Raw genomic sequence first — 15,398 nt, forward strand, 5'->3', positions numbered from 1 at the left:
TTAACAACTGTCACTATTGTGTCTCACTCAAATAATGTGAATTTTCTTAATACCTATATGTAAAGTGATCTGAGTGTCTCTAAGGAAAAAAATGCCATGCAACGTGATTTTATGAAAGACAATTATGAAAAACTAGCATGTTGGTCATTTACTTAAGTTTTGATGTTTAAGAAATGTAGTACTTTATTAACTAAACTTTTTGATTTATTAAAGGCAAGTCAGAAAAATCATTCTAATTATTTCACTTGAAAATCTTTCTAAAACATATTAGTTCACCTTTCAATAATAAAAGTCGAGAAATGTAATTAAGTAATTGAAAAATGATTCCAGTGTCTGTAATAATTTGTGTTTAACATTATATCCAAGATTTTCGTTATCTGAGCTCTCATACAGATGGTACACGAGACTGACCCCAGGACCTGCCCTGAAAACTTCTTTCAGCATAGAGAAAAGCATATTTCTGTAAGATCCATTTGATAGGTTTGATTTGGCCTCATAGGCCAATGATTTAGGTCAGAGTTGGGAAAAGAAATGCTTCAAATTTCCCCTAAAAGAGAATTCTGAGATAATATTAATTTCCTGATAAAAAAAGAGAACTTTCCAAAGATATCTTCTTCTTAAGTATTTAAAATCTTAGGTCACAACAATGTAATATACTTAACATTACTGAACTGTACACTTAAAAATGGTTACAATGGTATATTTTATGTTATATATTCTCTGCTACATCAAAACATTTTTAGGGAATGGTTAAGGAAAAATACCCCTCTACTAGATGTACAAAGCAAAACAGGACATTTATTTATTAGAAGAGCCTTAAAAATCTTTTTTCAATAATATTATTACTGGAAACAATACCACCAATAGCCCAAACTATCAAACTCTTCAATTTATACTAGGTACAGTGTTGAGTGCATTATTACATTCTAGAATAAAAGCCCTACAAAGACAGGGATTTGTTTTATTTTTTGTTTGCCTCTCCAGATCATATCTTCATTTTCTATCCTGTGCTGTGGCCCAGAAGGCTGACCTCTATGGACTATTTCATCCAGGCTCACATCACTCTGGCTTCTGATTAGGTTCAGTCAATGGGAGTGGTCAAGAAGAGATTAGAGGGTAAGAGAAAGGGAAAAGTAGGGTTTTTATTTCGCTTGCTCTTTCCCTGCTGGGCTGCAGTTTGGTGATGGCTATATCATCTTTATTACTGAGGGCCACAGCTCCTATTGGGTGGCTCTATCTCATAGCTATGAATCTCCCCAGGTCCAGGTACCACTCTTTCCCTTTGCCGCTTTAGACCTAGATGCGGTTGGTAATGGAGTATCACTGTTAGCACCCGGCTATTTAACATTCCTTTGTTGGTTTCCCTTAACTCTATTTCTTGGGTACAGTCACTTTAATCACCCCTTCTCCAGAAATATTTGTTGCTTTATCATACCAAAGCTTAGAACGTGTCTAGCACAAAGTTGGTGGTGAATAAATATTTCTGGAATGAATGAATGAACATGTATGATCTCAGTAGCTAACAACTACATAAAGTATTCCATCCTTCTTGGCTTAAAACTCCAGTGTTCTCCCTGCTTTTCTCCCATAGCTATTGGCAAAAGAGATTCTTGGGATCAGCTCTGGCACTGAGCTATGTATCTTATATTTCCTTATTCTGCTATTTGAATAAAAGACATTCCAGGCTTTTGGAATGGTTACATTTTTATGTAATTTTTTTTTTTACAAATTGGATTCTTTTCCTTTTTTTTTTTTTTAAAGATTTTATTTATTTATTTGATAGAGAGATAGAGAGAGCCAGAGATTACAAGTGGAGGGAATGGCAGAGGCAGAGGGAGAAGCAGGCTCCCCACTGAGCAGGGAGCCCGATGGAGGGCTCAATCCCAGGACCCTGGATCATGACCTAAGCCGAAGGCAAATGCTTAACCAACTGAGCCACCCAGGTGCCCCTATTTTTATGTAATTTTCTACCAAGATGCTGCATGGGATTTCATATGAAAAGTTTAGGGTCCAATGCATTAAAATTAAAAAAAAATTTCAACCTAGATTTTACTCATTTTCTGGGACATCTCTTAATCTACTATACATGGCCATTTTACAGTGCAGTGATTTTTGATGAAAAACATTAGTTTTGATATATGTATTTTTTAGTAGAGGTTCTAATGCTAAAACTATCTTCAGAGCCTATGGAACAAAGATATTTAATATAGGCCTAAATAGGTTCTTCTTTTGCTGAAAGTGCCTTTTTGGCTAACACAGAAAGTGAATCCTAAAGTGAGTTTCAGGACAGTTGCTTCTTAAGCTGAAGTGTTAGTTTGGAGCTCTGCCTCAATTTAGTCCGGTTCAGTGTACCATATTCTGCAAATTTACTTTAAGTTTTATTATGGTTCTGTCTGTAATTTTCCCTACTTCTTGGTTTAAGCCAACTCTTAAGAACTGTTTTCATGTGATTAGTAAATAAAAAATTTGGCTCCTCTCTAAGATTAGTAAATCTAAGTGATAGGTGAAGAGTTTCTACCAGCCCACTTATATGAGATTCAATGTAAAATATATTATTGGATATATAAAGATATTTATATATCCACTTAGAGTAAACATATAATATACCTCGATTGAATGGAATCAGTTGAAAAACTCTAGGAATACATGAAGTACTTCTTTCAGATTGTTAAGAGTAACAATTCTTTAAGAGTAACTCATTCTTTTTTATTTTTACTGATATACCTTATACGTTTTATATAAAGTAAAAATGGTTAAAATCCTGATTTTTCCTTAATGGAGGTGTTGATTTTTTTTTGAGATTTGCCCAATGACAGCACTTTATAATCATGTAATATTTTCTTTGACAGTGTCCAGTGCTAATCAATAGGGCTAAACTGTAAGTGATTTAAAGTCAAGTATTTTGGTACACCAAGAAAGCATTTTGTAAATCACTGTCTCATTGTATGCAATGGCACCTAATTCTCAAGCATATGTACTTTCAATAAATGAGGAATTTGGCTCATGTAAGATCTCTGAGATTGCTATAAAGTCTGTATGATACCTTAGTTATAGATAAAGGACATCACAGATAATTTGAAGAGAAACCCCATTTTCTTGTACAGTTTTCCTCTTTTTTCCCCATTGACCTTACAAGAAGTTAGCAACTTTTAAGTTTCATGACTTTTGTGTTCCTAGTTCTCTAGTGCAGTTGGAAGTCTTAACTAGTAAATAAGGTTTAAGAAGACCACAAGGCAGTTAATAATCCGTTACCTATCTATCTATTTATACTAGGCTTTGACTACCACAAACTACTTGCGGTTTCCTAAACATTCCATACAATTTTTTAAAACACCTCTGTGTCTTGATTTATACTGTTTTCTTTGCCTGGAATGTCCTTTTCTCATTTCTGTTTTTGTAAAATCCTCTTAGGTCCAGCTCCAATATTATTTTCTTAATCCTTCTAGGATGAAACGCTCAGCCACCCTATTGTCCTCCACAGTACATGGCTGATAGCATTAGTTTAACACTTAATATAGTATATTTAGTTGTTATATTCTGTCTTCTCCACTAGATGTAAACTTCTTAAGAGTAGAAATCATAACTTAATTTACTTTATATCCCTAGAACCCAACACAGTGCTTGGTACACATAGTAGTTGTGTTTGATAAGTGTTAGATAGACTCAATTGAAGGTCAGAGACCTAGAATAATTGGTACTTTGTACCTTTGTTATATAAATGGATGCTTTAGACATCCAACACTGAGTGAAATACATATCAAGAAGTCGAGTAAATTATGAGGTCATAATACAAGTCATTTATAAAAAAGGGACCCAGGCCTAGCTGTTCTTTTTGTCAGGAAAACAGTCATGAGGATTAAAACCAGCCTGTGTACAGCATCTAATCAGTATAGTGCCAGGCTTGGCTTCAGAGATTTATACATAGTTCTCTTCAATGCCTGGATGTAGGGATGAAGTAGTTGGGGTCACCACCATGGGCACCATTCTTCTCCTATATACTTCCTTAACTTCTCCATATTTTCAGTACCTATAGGAGTACATACTAAGCCAAGGAAGAAAAGGCATGGGACATAGCTTTTGCCCAAACCTCCACATTCATTCATTCATTCATTCATTCAATCATTCATTCATATCTTCCTTTGTTTTTATATAATGCTTATCAATGCTCAGTAGTAGCAGAGGAAAAAAGTATCTTGGTCTTCTTCTGGGTCTATTTAATAAGGCAGGAGCTCTTTTAAACAACCTTCAAAATTCAGTGGATTGACATATGTTCTCTATTTCCTCTTAAACATAATGATGCTTACAGTATCATAATGATGCTTAACTTCGAGGCTGTTATTGTATAATTGTAAAGTACTGCTTTACGGTTCAATTGAGTTTCTTCCCAAACTTGTTTGTGCCAGTTTGCGGCAGTAGTTGCTACTGAATTATGTAATTTAAATAAATATTACATAAATTAATGATACATGAGTGTGAAAAGAGTTTTCTCTATAAAAATTAAGTTAAACCTTTGGAAAAACTCAATTAAAAAATCATGCTGGAAACAACTCTCAAATTAGGTGTGGGTGAAGTAGCTGTAAAAAAATTGTAAAAATATAATAAAAATCTAGAAGGATTCTATATTTAGATACTTTGCAAATGTCCTTAAATTTTTTTCCACATTAAAGACCAAAACTAGAAATCACATATAGTTGCTTTTGGGTGTGATTTATGTAAGAAAGACCAGATAGAAATTGAAATAGTAGATACTTATTAAAAATAAAAGCATTAACCCTCCATCAAATTATTGACAAACAGATGTTCACTTAAGTTAAACTTACATTTATTTTAAAAATATAAAATAATTTTCCACTTGTTTCCAATTAAATGGCCAATTACTAGACTCAAAAGCACTAAATAAGAGAACTTCTACTGTACTTCCATTATGGCCCATCAGTGCTTCATTTCTTAATAGAAATATATATATACCTGTTCACTGGCCAGCTCCCTAGTGAGAAAAGCTAATCTAAGTGATTAGCTAGAGATGTTAAATGATTTGTTTCTTCTGATTCCCTGTTCGTAACATAGGTTGGAGAAAAGTCTGAGAAGATCACCTAGAAACTATAGGTCTACTCAGAACATTAATGTTTATACAGGAAGAAAGAATAATCTAATCATAGGACTGGAAAATGCTTGTGGGGTATGTCTGTGAGACATACCAAAAAACCATGCCATATATTAATAGATGCAGATTAATTTCAGTTAAAAAAGAATTATTTTGGCTTTCTCATGGGAACCATCCTTTAATCGCTTTGATAACCTATCTAATCCACCTCTAAGATTTCCATTACAATGATGGTAGAAGCTTAGAATTCAAAGATAAAAGTCCATGAAACTGAAATCTGGGGCCTTTCAGGCCTATGAATCTCACCTGCTCACCAGCTTGGGATTCCCCAATGATGAAACGATCTCCTGGGCCATCAGCAGCTGTGAGGTGAACAGAACCAAGAACAAACATCAAAATGTACCTACAGCAAGGAATAAGGATCTAGTATTGGAATTTTAAAATTTGAATCAAAGATCAGATAAAGCTTCAGGAAAATGGAATACTTTTCTGATCTCTTAGACCAGACAATGGCAATGTTACTACTGGTTTGATCTTTAGTATCCATCATTCAGAAGTACCAGTAGAAGTGATTCTAATCATGCTCTTTCTTGGTGTCACTGGAGATGGTCTTCCTGTTGCTCCATAATTTGATGCTTGTACTTTTATTTTTTTTAAGATTTATTTAAATAAGAGAGAGAGAGGAAGCATGTGCGAGTGGGGGGAGAGGCAGAGGAAGAGAATCTTCAAGCAGACTCTCTGCTGACTGGGGAGGCCGATGCCAGCTGATCTGATGACCCATGAGATCACAACCTGAGCTGAAATCAAGGGTCAGAAGCTCAAATGATTGAGCCACTCAGGAGCCCCATATACTTGTACTTTTCAAATAGAACTATTTCTTTTAGCCCATCCTCCTAAATAAATACCACCTTTTCTATGGGTATATATGTGTGAACGTACGTTACACTATCGTGGATATATCTATTTATACAGATATATTACTATTTATATTCATATGTCTCCATTTTCTATAAATTTCAAACTATTTCATACTATTTTCTTATTTATCACCCAGTCTGATTTTCATAATAACTCAGTCGAGTAGAAAGAACATATCTTCTTTTTTTCATTTGACATTTGAAGGAAATGAGTCACAGAATGAAGGAACTTAGGTTGACAAGTTCTGGTTAGTGGTAGAACTAGGACTAAAACACAGTCCCTTAATTCCCAATACAGAATTTTTTTTTTTAAATAATGGGACAGAATGTTATTTCTAAATCATAATACATAGGCAGCTCTGCACTGCAATTTCTGTTGACTATATATTTTAAATCAGAAGAAACACTTTCAGAATTGAGATGGAAAAACTTAACCAATTATTTTCTATATACAGTATAGTAATAGCTGGATGAAAAAAATATTCCTGGAAAGAAATATATTCAAAAGGGCTTTCTTCACCTATGATGTGGATTTCAGATCCATACTATTGGCAAGGCAGTGCCTATCTAATGAGTTTTATGATCATGACCATTACTTTCATATCATCTGCATACAGCAAGGATTTGCAGACACACACACAGTAAAGTTAACTTTCTATATGAATATTTTAATCATATTTGCAATCATGCTGATAAATAATAAAATGTATTTCTCTCTTTTAAAAAGGACATATGAAATTCATTTTTAATTTTTATTTGTTTAAATTTATTTTGTTAAAAGATTTTTTTTATTTTAATGTTTTTTTATTATGTTAGTCACCATACAGTACATCCCTGGTTTCTGATGTAAAGTTCGATGATTCATTAGTTGCGTATAACACCCAGTGCATTTTATTTATTTATTTGAGCAAGTGAGAGAGTGAACATGCAAGTGTGTGCACAGAGGGGGCTTGGGTGGGGAGAGCAGAGGGAGCAGGACAAGCAGACTCTGCACTGAGCTCAGAGACCAAGTCCGGGTGCAATCCCAGGACCCTGAGATCATGACCTGAGCCAAAATCAAGAGTTGGATGCTCAACTGACTGAGCCACCCAGGCTCCCCAAAATTCATTTTTTTTAAAAATGTGACTACAAAGTAGTGTTTTTTTAAAGGCTTATATATAAAATTGTTTATAATGAGTCACTTTTTTTTGCACAGATGACTTTGGTTAGAAAGGAACAAAAATTAACATTGAGTCTCTTCTGTGTACTAGATGTAGTATCTTGTGCTTTGTAGACATTATTTGAATTAATAAACTCAGCTTTCTTGTGTTTTTTGGAATCCTATTATATTTTCAGTGCTCACTTGAAAAACAAGAATAGTTTTCCTGCAGTGCTATTCTTATTAGGCTGCTTTTGTGTTTTTTAAAAAAATTTTTAAATGAGCAATTTAAAATAGACATAAACCAGACATAGAATCATTGCTTCCACAATTATCAACATTTTACCAATCTTATTTCATCCATCCTCCCATTTATTTTTATAGTATCTTAAAAGAAATTTTAATTTTCTTATTGTAGAAAATTAAAAAGTCAATTATCTTTCAGAATTCCACACTAACTATATCTTAAGTGTGAATAAAGTTATTTTAAATTATTTTCTCTATTAGAGATACTACCAGCTTGCCACCTCTCATAAGCAACCTAGACATTTTCTATTTTACCTCTTGCACAAGAGGAAATTAGCAGGGTTTTAAAGTAAAACAAAGCTGAAGCTGAATCCTGGTTCTGCCTATTATTAGCCTCATGACTTTCAGCAAATGATTCTTTTTTTTCATTTTTAAAAAATTTAAATTCAATTTAGTTAACATATACTGTATTATTCTTTTCAGGGTAGATTTAGTGATTTATCAGTTGCATATAACACCCAGTGCTCATTACATCAAATGCCCTTCTTAATGCTTATTACCCAATTACCCCATCCCCCCATCCACCTCTACTCCAGCATCCCTCGGTTTTTTTGTTTCTTTTCTTTTGTTTTTTTTTTAAAGATTTTCTTTATTTATTTGACAGAGAGAGAGAGAGACAGCCTGCGACAGAGGGAACACAAGCAGGGGGAGTGGGAGAGGAAGAAGCAGGCTCCCAGCGTTGGAGCCTGACGTGGGGCTTGATCCCAGAACGCCGGGATCATGCCCTGAGCCGGAGGCAGACGCTTAAAGACTGAGCCACCCAGGCGCCCCCTCAGTTTGTTTCCTATAGTTAAGAGTCTCTTATGTTTGCCTCCCTCTCTGTTTTCATCTTGTTTTATTTTTCCTTCCCTTCCCCTATGTTCATCCATTTTTTTCCCTTAAATTCCACATATGAGTGAAATAATATGGTATTTGTCTTTTTCTGATGGATTTATTTCACTGAGCATTATACTCTCTATCTCCATCCATGTTGTGGAAATGGCAAGATTTCATTGTTTTTGATGGCTGAGTAATAGTCAACATCCTCTTTATCCATTCATGGATGATGGACATCTGGACTCTTTCCGTATTTTGGCTATTGTGGACATTGCTGCTATAAACATTGGGGTTCATGTGCCCCTTTGAATCACTATGTTTGTATCCTTGGGATAAATACCTAGCAGTGCAATTGCTTGGCTGTAAGGTAGCTGTATTTTTAACTTTTTGAGGAGCCTCCATACTGTTTTCCAGAGTGGCTGCACCAGTTTGCATTCCCACCAACAGTGTAAGAGGGTTCCTCCTTTCTCCACATCCTTGCCAACATCTGTTGTTTTCTGACTTGTTAATTTTAGCCATTCTGGCTGGTATAAAGTGGTATCTCATTGTAGTTTTGATTTGTATTTCCCTGATGCCGAGTGATGTTGAGCATTTTTTCATATGTCTGTTGGCCATTTATATGTCTACTTTGGAGAAATGTTTATTCATGTCTCCTGCCCATTTCTTGACTGGATTTTTTGTTTTTGGGGTGTTGCGTTTGTTAAGTTCTTTATAGATCTTGGATACTAGCCCTTTATCTGATAAGTCATATGTAAGTATCTTCTCCCATTCTGTAGGTTGCCTTTTAGTTTTGTTGACTGTTTCCTTTGCTGTGTAAAAGCTTTTTAACCTGATGAAGTCCCAATAGTTCATTTTTGCTTTTGTTTCGCTTGCCTCAGCAAATTATTAAGCCTTTCTCTAAACTTCAGTTTTCTTGTTGATAAAAATTGGGATAATACTTTAAAAATAATATATTTTAAAGCTTTCTATTCCTTTCATTCATTCACTAAATTTCTATAGAAGTGGTCTACATCCTAAGTGTCATATTAGCTGCTGGGACAGAGTGGAGTAAAACCAGCAGACATCGTTTCTATTCTAATGCAGTGCCAATTTGCTGCAGTGTTTTTCAAACTCTGGACCAAATATGGTGGTGGGCTGTAAAGTAAACTTGTAAACAATTTTTAAAATGAGAATGAACAGAAATATATTTCCTCATGCATCATAAGGATGAATATTGTTTCATGGAATTTATTTTTGTTTATATATGTGTGCATATGTACATTTATATATTGTATATGTTACATATGTTATATGTGTGTGTATATGGTACTTAATGTGTGTCTTCTTATGGGTGGGGTTAAAGCCATTGATGTAGTGGAGGAGACAGACATTAATCAAATAATCACATTAATGAATATATAAATGCAAATTAAGAAAACCATTCTAAAGGAAAGGAATATAGTTTTAGGAGAACATACAATGAAAGTGCCTAAAGTATACTGGAGGGTCAGGGAAAGCAGCCTTGATAAAAGGATTTCTGGTTTGAATATGAAGGATGAATAAAAGGTAAGTAGGCAGAAGGGGTATGTGAGTGTGTGAGAGACAGAGAGAAGAAGAGAGTGGGAGGGAGGGAGAAGGACAAATAGGAAGTGGAAATACTCCATCCGAAGATCCTCACCTATGTGCGAAGGCCTCTGGTTCATATCCTCCTTATGCCCTAGCCACTCTCAATTTCTAGAACTGTAGCTTCCTGAAAGTACCAAGATGACTCATATTTCAGCTCCATAATATATGCTACTTCCATTGCCTGGAGTGTCCTTTTCTCATCTGTGCCTTCTGATTAAAGACTTCTTAGCTTTTAAGACTCAGCTCAAGTATCACCTTTTCTGTGAAGTCATATCTGACTCTTCTTCCCTCAAGAGTCAGCTACATTCTCTTTTGTTTCCCCAGTGTATTCCCTAAATAACTCTAATTATGGCTTTCTAATTATTTGCAATTATTTGCTTAGTTGTCTCAGGGGAATCCATAGCACTTGCTGCATAATAGGTATTCAGTAAAATTTTAACATGTAAAGTATTAAAAATGTTCAATAAATGAATGAGTATGGCTTCTAAGAATCTATTTAGAAGGATGCATGCATAAATGAACAAATAAATAATATTTTTCAACACAAAATCCTGTATTTTGGATGCCTTCCATTTCCTGCTGGTCCATGTATATAGTTTTCAAATGTGAGTCAACATTGACCATCTTTTGAATGCTTAGAAAGACTGCTCTGGTTAATTTTATACAATAACTTGGATTATGTTGCTATTCTGTCTAGCATAGTGCCTAGCTCATCACTGATTTTCAATAAATATTTGTTAAAAGAATAAAGAAATGAATTTGGCATTTCCATAATACTTTGGTGGGAAGTTTATAATCTATTTGTACATATTAGTATTGTGTTTTCTAAATTTTCTTGAATAATTTCAAAAATGTGTACGCTTTATTTCTTCAGCTAGATTATGAGCTCCTTAGAGATAATCACTTCCTTTCTTTTTTGAAACCCTCTGCTCTTCAACCTTCTTCCTGTCTCCTATTCCCTCACACACATGCAAATACACCTGCACCCATAATGCCTTATATCAATATTGTCCACAAATGCTCCAAAAAATGTCACTGAAAAATGAGTGGCTGGAGATCATTTGGGGCAAGCCTGCTATAGAGTGTCAAGAAGGCCAACATCTGACAAGAGTCCTTAAATGACTCTAAGGAGCAGGGAAGGTGCACTGACTGGAAAGAGAATTATGTGTGCCCTTACACTATGTTCTTCACCTTGCCCTGAAAATTTCTATCTGGGAAACACGTCTCTATATTGCTAGCTGAAGAAGGCTCAGTCAAACCACATTATAGAAGGCTTTTGGTAGCAAGAGAGAAGTTGTTTTTATTATTTCCTTTGTAACTACTCAACCCTTAATGTGCATACAAATTACCTGGAGATCTTGTTAAAATACAGATTCTGATCCAGTAGGTCTGGGATAGGGCTTGAGGTTCTACATTTCTAACAAGCTGATGCTGATGGTGCTGGTTAATGAGCTACCCTTTTTGAGGAGTAGCGCACTCTAAGACTGAACTGAATATAGACAAATTCAGACTTAAAGAAAACATACGGAGTAAAAAATTAGTGAACTACAACAGAAATCCTGATTTTACATTATCACCAACGCTCACTATTTCTTAAAAAGAAGAATAATGATCTATCTAACTTGCTGATATTTATTTAAAAATATCTATTAAAGAGACAGGTAAAAGTTGCCATTTTTAAGATGACTTCTACAAGCTTGGGTGGGAAGGAGCAGAAGTGGAGGTATGTTGGCACATGAATCTAAAGCTTGGAAAGAAATAAACTAAGTAAGCCACAGTATTCCATTAGAAAAGGTGGATGGATTCCAAAGATTAATGTAGAGGCTTAGAACCCCCTCCCACCACATTTAGAAATTTCTCTTAATGAGTTTTCTTTTCTTTTTTGTAACTGTAGAATTTAATTAGAAGGAAGTGATAAAACCAATATAAAACAAATTATATAATGCAGTAAATACATTATATAACTGATTGATAATGCTTAATGCTAGACCCTGAGTTGCTCCCACTTCTGCTTTCTTTTTTTTAATGTCCAGAAAACACTTTAGTTTTCCTCACCTGTTTATTTAAAGATTATATTATTTTTAAATGGATACCATTAGATAACTATTCATTGTGGCAATGTATAGAGATCTTCCCTGAGCCCTTTGCCATAGAACTATCCTTCATTTTCATTTTCCAGCCATATAGGAACTCCCTTTAAGCCTCTTGAAACACTTTATAGCTATATTTATTTTCAATAATAAAGAGTTTCGACACTTCCATGGTAGGACTGAATAAACTGAGGCTATAGAGACAGCATAGCTTTTGGAGGTCCTAGGAAATATCTTTGACAGAAGAATCAGGCAAAGGGATTAAGAACTGATTATGGAACCAAGCTGTCTAAGACTAGATAATAGGCCAATAGGGTAATAAAAGTATTTATGTGTATACTGAAATTAAGATTATAGAAAGTGTTGGGTGGGGCAAGAGAAGGTGATAAAACTAGCACAGCAAGATTAATACTTGCTGCAATTATACTGAGGAGTTAAATCAGGTGAGTTGTTTTGAATTTTAAATCTGTGGTTTTTTCTTATGGAAAGCAGGAAGTTAAAAGTAGGACACGTGAGTGAGAAAGCATTTTATATTCTTTACCATCATCTTCCAAGGGGGGAAAATGCCCATGTATTGTTAGTATTAGGAAAAGAGATACTATTTCCTTAAATACAGTATTTTAAGCTTTTTGGAATTGACCAAAATTAATTAATTAAAATATCTCTCTGCTCACTTGAGTAATATTCCCACATCATAAGGCCCTTTTCTTTGTCCAGAGAGACCTATAGTGGAAGGCAATAGGTTATCAAATGGAAAACCAGCTGTGGTCAGGGATTTAGGTGGAAGAAATAGAGAACCTAGAACATGGCTTTTGAGAAAGAACAAAAGCTCTAAATCAAAGAGGTGAAACTGAATTTTAGTATGCACTTTAACCCACTGGACGGAAGTACAACAAAATGTTAATAGTGGCTAGGCAGTGAGATAATGGGTAATTTAAAAATGTTCTTTTTAATTTTCTGTATCTTTCATAAGTATGTATTTCAATCAGAATGTAAAAAGGAAAATTAAATTTACTTTAATCCAGTGGCAGGGATTTGTCTTATATCCTTCCAGAATTGTTTATTACACATGGTTCTCAAAATAATTAGTGGCTTGTTCAGACTTTTCCCTCTTTCTAAATCATCTCTGTAAAACAAGTTCTGAAGGGATAACCCTTTTGAATTGAAAAGTTTCAAGAAAGCTGAACTTGGGATGTGAGGTACTTTTGCCTTTATTAACATCTACAAAGAAACTGTGAGATAATAGGCATCCACATCTCTAGGGGAAGGTGGAAATGCATCCAGATTAGCTTAATCAGTGTGAAGAGAGAAATAACTCTTCACTCTTCAAAAATGTTAATAAAAATACTGTATTGGTCTTAAATAAGAGGAAACATGCTACTTCCATTTTCTTTTATCTTTCAAATTCATTCCATCCTTGGGAGGGGTCAATTGTTAAGACTTGAGCCTATCACCTTCCCCAGCTGCCAGCACCCAAAATAAATCTCTTCTTTTTCTTTTTACAAAAAAAAAAAAAAAAAAAAAAAAAAAAAATTCACTCCATCCTGAATGCAGTTTTAAGTTTATTAGGTTACAGTTCTTCCTATTATATCATCATCACTTGATTCCTGCCTTCTTTAAACTCTGCTTTTTCTTTCTTTTTTTAAAAGCCATTCCTATTTCTTATTCGCTTAGTCATTTTTTACTGTCTTGATTTTTCAACCCACATACCTTAAAGCAAGTGATCCTCCAACTGGTTTGGAGTTTTATGCCACATGTTTCTGAAGGACACTGGCTAACGCTTAGAGATCCAGAGCAAGTTAGCAACCTCTTTACACCTACAGGGTTAGCAATGCTCACAGGTGCCACTGGTTATTACTGGAAGGCCTACAGCAAAGGCAGAGGAGAAGAAAAAAGGGAGAATAAAGGGAGTGGGGAGAAAGGAATGGGAGTAAAGGAAAACAGGGGTGAAGAAGGTATGCGAAGTAGAGTGATAGAGAGCCCCAACAATAGCCTCAAGGATATTCTTTACCAAACACTGCCTGTGAGAGGTGGGCGGTGTTCTGACACAGAAAAGACTGGGACCATGCCTCTTTGTTCACCGATGGCTTTTGCTGCCTTAATTATGATGCTGGTATATACACACAGACACAGCAAACATTCCCACTTTTGAGATTTAACCATATCCACAATGGCTATCTGTTATGTATTATGTCTCTGTTAAATACTCTGTAGCTTGGAGGTAGCAACAGTTCACAGGAAAGAAATAACGTGACAAGCTGCATAATAGTCTGCTGAACGTTTTATATTGTGAGATGTTAGGTGTTTTTCATTTGTGTGTGTGTGTGTGTGTGAAATAGCTAAAAACACCACCATTTCAAAACAAAAGAATAAAGAAGATACCAGATGGTAATTTTATATAGAATTTCTTTGGTATATTCTACAGGAGCAGAAAGGCTCTTTTAAGGCTCATGTAGACTAATCACTCTTTTTGGCAACTAGAAAAGCTAAGAGCAATAGTTTTTTTTTATTGAGCTGCTGCTATCTCATGCAAAAATCACAGAACAACATTCTGCTTGAAAATAATTCTGCCTCAATTTATTTTCTCACTTTCTCCTTTATATTACCAAGAATGTAAAAAATAGGCTTTCTTATCCCTTTGGTATTTCATTTACTAAAGTTGTCTGTTCTACTCTGCAAGTAAGAATTCTTTTTCATTTTATAGTAATCCCATATGGCTACCAATTATAAGTTCAAAACAGAACTGACATTTTAGTTGGAGAACAAGAACCAAGAAGAGCCAACGTGGCTATCAGAAGACTGAAATAATTTTCTTTCTGGACAATATTCATTATAAAAGTACAGTAGAAGGAATAAATTTGGAAGAAAAAATCAGAAGAGCCACCGGGGATTTGTTATTTATGTTTTCAGAAATACTCTAATTTAGCGAGATCAAGCTGAATGAGGTGCATCCAAGATAGTATCCCTGAGAAAGAATACACTACTAGGAATTAACCTCTCCACCACACTTTATTTACAAAGAATAGGAGAGTGACAATTCAGATAAATGTTAACCTGTTTTTAGAGATGGTCTAAGGCAATGTGTTTATAATAATGATAGTGATAATAATAGTTACCGGTATCAAACATTTTGTAAAGCTGTTATTGAGTGCTTGCTTTTGGTGCCAGACACTTTACTAAGGCTTTTTAGGGTCTCATTCAATCCTCACAACAACTTGTTAGAGTAAGTATTGTTATAATTATCATCATTTTACAGATGAGACAACTCAAAAAGTTTAGAAGAAGCTCAAAAAGTTTAAGTAATTTGCTCATAGTTATAAAGATGGACCTGGTACTGGGACCCAGATCACTCTTACTTTGCTTTTCAAAGCCCATAACCATAACCATTTGCTTATAGCCTCCAACACAAAAAGATACTGCTA

The 15,398-nt window shown here is 34.7% G+C and overlaps 1 protein-coding gene across 29 annotated transcripts in view; it reads right to left on the reverse strand.

The window, feature by feature from the left end:
* GPHN (gephyrin) overlaps positions 1–15,398 on the reverse strand; it is a 603,331-nt gene that overhangs the window by 72,480 nt on the left and 515,453 nt on the right. For all 29 annotated transcript variants that reach the window (XM_048219788.2, XM_048219795.2, XM_048219804.2 and 26 more), the window contains one exon: positions 5,411–5,466. In XM_048219788.2, the coding sequence (XP_048075745.1) occupies positions 5,411–5,466 (56 nt within the window). The remainder of the gene's footprint in view (positions 1–5,410; positions 5,467–15,398) is intronic.

This window comes from Ursus arctos, unplaced genomic scaffold (genome assembly GCF_023065955.2).
Source record: "Ursus arctos isolate Adak ecotype North America unplaced genomic scaffold, UrsArc2.0 scaffold_25, whole genome shotgun sequence".
NCBI lineage: Eukaryota > Metazoa > Chordata > Mammalia > Carnivora > Ursidae > Ursus > Ursus arctos.